At 35.9% G+C, this 2,288-nt stretch overlaps 1 protein-coding gene across 1 annotated transcript in view; it reads right to left on the bottom strand.

Moving 5' to 3' along the window:
- Positions 1-2,288, bottom strand: part of LOC106473916 (7-methylguanosine phosphate-specific 5'-nucleotidase-like) — a gene marked incomplete at its 5' end in the record, with an annotated part of 15,847 nt that overhangs the window by 5,074 nt on the left and 8,485 nt on the right. Inside the window, one exon of the mRNA XM_013934605.2 lies at positions 1,489-1,578. Within this exon, the coding sequence (XP_013790059.2) occupies positions 1,489-1,578 (90 nt within the window). The remainder of the gene's footprint in view (positions 1-1,488; positions 1,579-2,288) is intronic.

The raw sequence follows: 2,288 nt of genomic DNA, 5'->3' as shown, positions 1-2,288 counted from the left end.
AAACTACTGCCTAGAGGAAAGGTAGCCAGTCGGCAACACTCTATCACCCATGTTAAGGGACTAACTGTCACTGTTATAATGCATTAATTAAAAACTACTGCCTAGAGGAAAGGTAGCCAGTCGGCAACACTCTATCACCCATGTTAAGGGACTAACTGTCACTGTTATAATGTTATAATTATAAACTACTGCCTAGAGGAAAGGTAGCCAGTCGGCAACACTCTATCACCCATGTTAAGGGACTAACTGTCACTGTTATAATTATAAACTACTGCCTAGAGGAAAGGTAGCCAGTCGGCAACACTCTATCACCCATGTTAAGGGACTAACTGTCACTGTTATAATGCATACACAGCTTAAAGTAAGTGGATAATTTGTGGTATTGCACAGGTTCGAACTCAGTTCTCCAGCTCCAAAATCCAGAGCTCTATCACAGGCCCGACCCACATCCAAGAATATGTGAAAGCGAGTTTTTTTAGTGTGAAAAGCATGCTTTCCTGATTGTGAGCTGTTAAACTTTAACTTTTGGTGATTCATGAAACACTTGGAGTTCCTCAGACATCCTAATAACCTGGAAGATTTATTAGAACAGTAATAATACAAATACTACAAGACGTGAGCCACAACCTAAATGAAACAAATACACTGTGCACATTTTGAACAGATGTTAGAGCAAAACATAAAAATCATGGTGGTGCAGAACTTGTAATTCACTTTGTAGAAAACAAAACATACAGGAAGAGTGCAATGGGCCTAGTCTGGTGTTTCTTAACCACTGATCTGTCGCAAGTATCTTGTCAGTCTGTGAGATTTCACAAAAAATGGCAGATTAGACATTTGTAAGTTATAATGGTTTTTTCATTGTGATTTGCAACAATTTAAGCAGACAGTAATCTGATCTATCGTATCAAAAAGGCTGAGAAATGCTTGTTTAATCAGTATAAAAGAACACGCTAATGGCAACTGTTAGCACAATTTCTTCCCTGCAGTAAAAAGTGCATACATAGTCTATACAATATAAATCGGTACGTATCTCAAACATATAAAACAAAATGCTTCTCTAACTAATATATTAAAGATTATCATCTCTGTATTATGATACGTGACTGCTGTGAAGTTTTTTACCTCTGTAAGGGTAAAGTTATAAACACACACACACACAGCAAAGTATAACGCAAGTGAACACTTGAACAAATCAAACCACTCTTGTGCAACATTCAAAGTTACAATCAAAAGTGTGTTATGTACAAATGTTGATATTGTAATTACAATAAAACAAGTCAGTCTGTAAAATAAATGAAACATTAAATACACAAAAAAAAGAGAAAAGTCACAATATGAAGCAAAAAGTACCATAAAGTATTTGACACATGTGGGAAGAAGTGCGTGTTTTGTGGGTACAATCAGTATCCTCACACACTCACAGAGATGAAAAACAAAAGAATACTAACTTGAGAGGTTTTTTAAATACTAGGATGTTGTCCTTACCTCAACATGACATCAGAACTTTCTACCATCTTGGTGAGATCTGACCGTTTCACTCCACTAGACTGGAGAACATGGTGAGCTTGTTTATACCTGAAGTATAAATCAAACAAGGATTACCGATGTGTTGAATTAACAGCAATGAAAAAATACATCCATTTAAGTAGTGATTTGACAATACATGTACCAGGTATAGGAAAACTGTTCTGGATTTTGAATGAAAATTACTATTGCTACTAATAAAGAGAATCGATATGATACGGAATACCACAGCTGGTTGCTATAAGCAACATTATGAATCAATTCTGATAGGATGAAACAATACATTGAAATTAAATGCAGTAGATCTGAACACTGTACATAATCCTTTCCTGGTGTTTCTGAATGGGAGCAATGCTCTTACATCATCTCTTGTTACTCTGGACGGTAAATCTCATGCTATTACAATACCTTCTTCCTTGTTACTCTGGACAGTAAATCTCACGCTATTACAATACACCATTCTTTGTTACTATGGACAGTAAATCTCATGCTATTACAATACCTTCTTCCTTGTTACTCTGGACAGTGAATCTCACGCTATTACAATACACCATTCTTTGTTACTATGGACAGTAAATCTCATGCTATTACAATACCTTCTTCCTTGTTACTCTGGACAGTGAATCTCACGCTATTACAATACACCATTCTTTGTTACTCTGGACAGTGAATCTCACGCTATTACAATACACTATTCTTTGTTACTATGGACAGTAAATCTCATGCTATTACAATACATCATTCCTTGTTACTATGGACAG

This window comes from Limulus polyphemus, unplaced genomic scaffold, assembly GCF_000517525.1.
Source record: "Limulus polyphemus unplaced genomic scaffold, Limulus_polyphemus-2.1.2 Scaffold6627, whole genome shotgun sequence".
Classification (NCBI taxonomy): Eukaryota; Metazoa; Arthropoda; class Merostomata; order Xiphosura; family Limulidae; genus Limulus; species Limulus polyphemus.
This window is presented reverse-complemented; position numbering and strand designations above follow the sequence as displayed.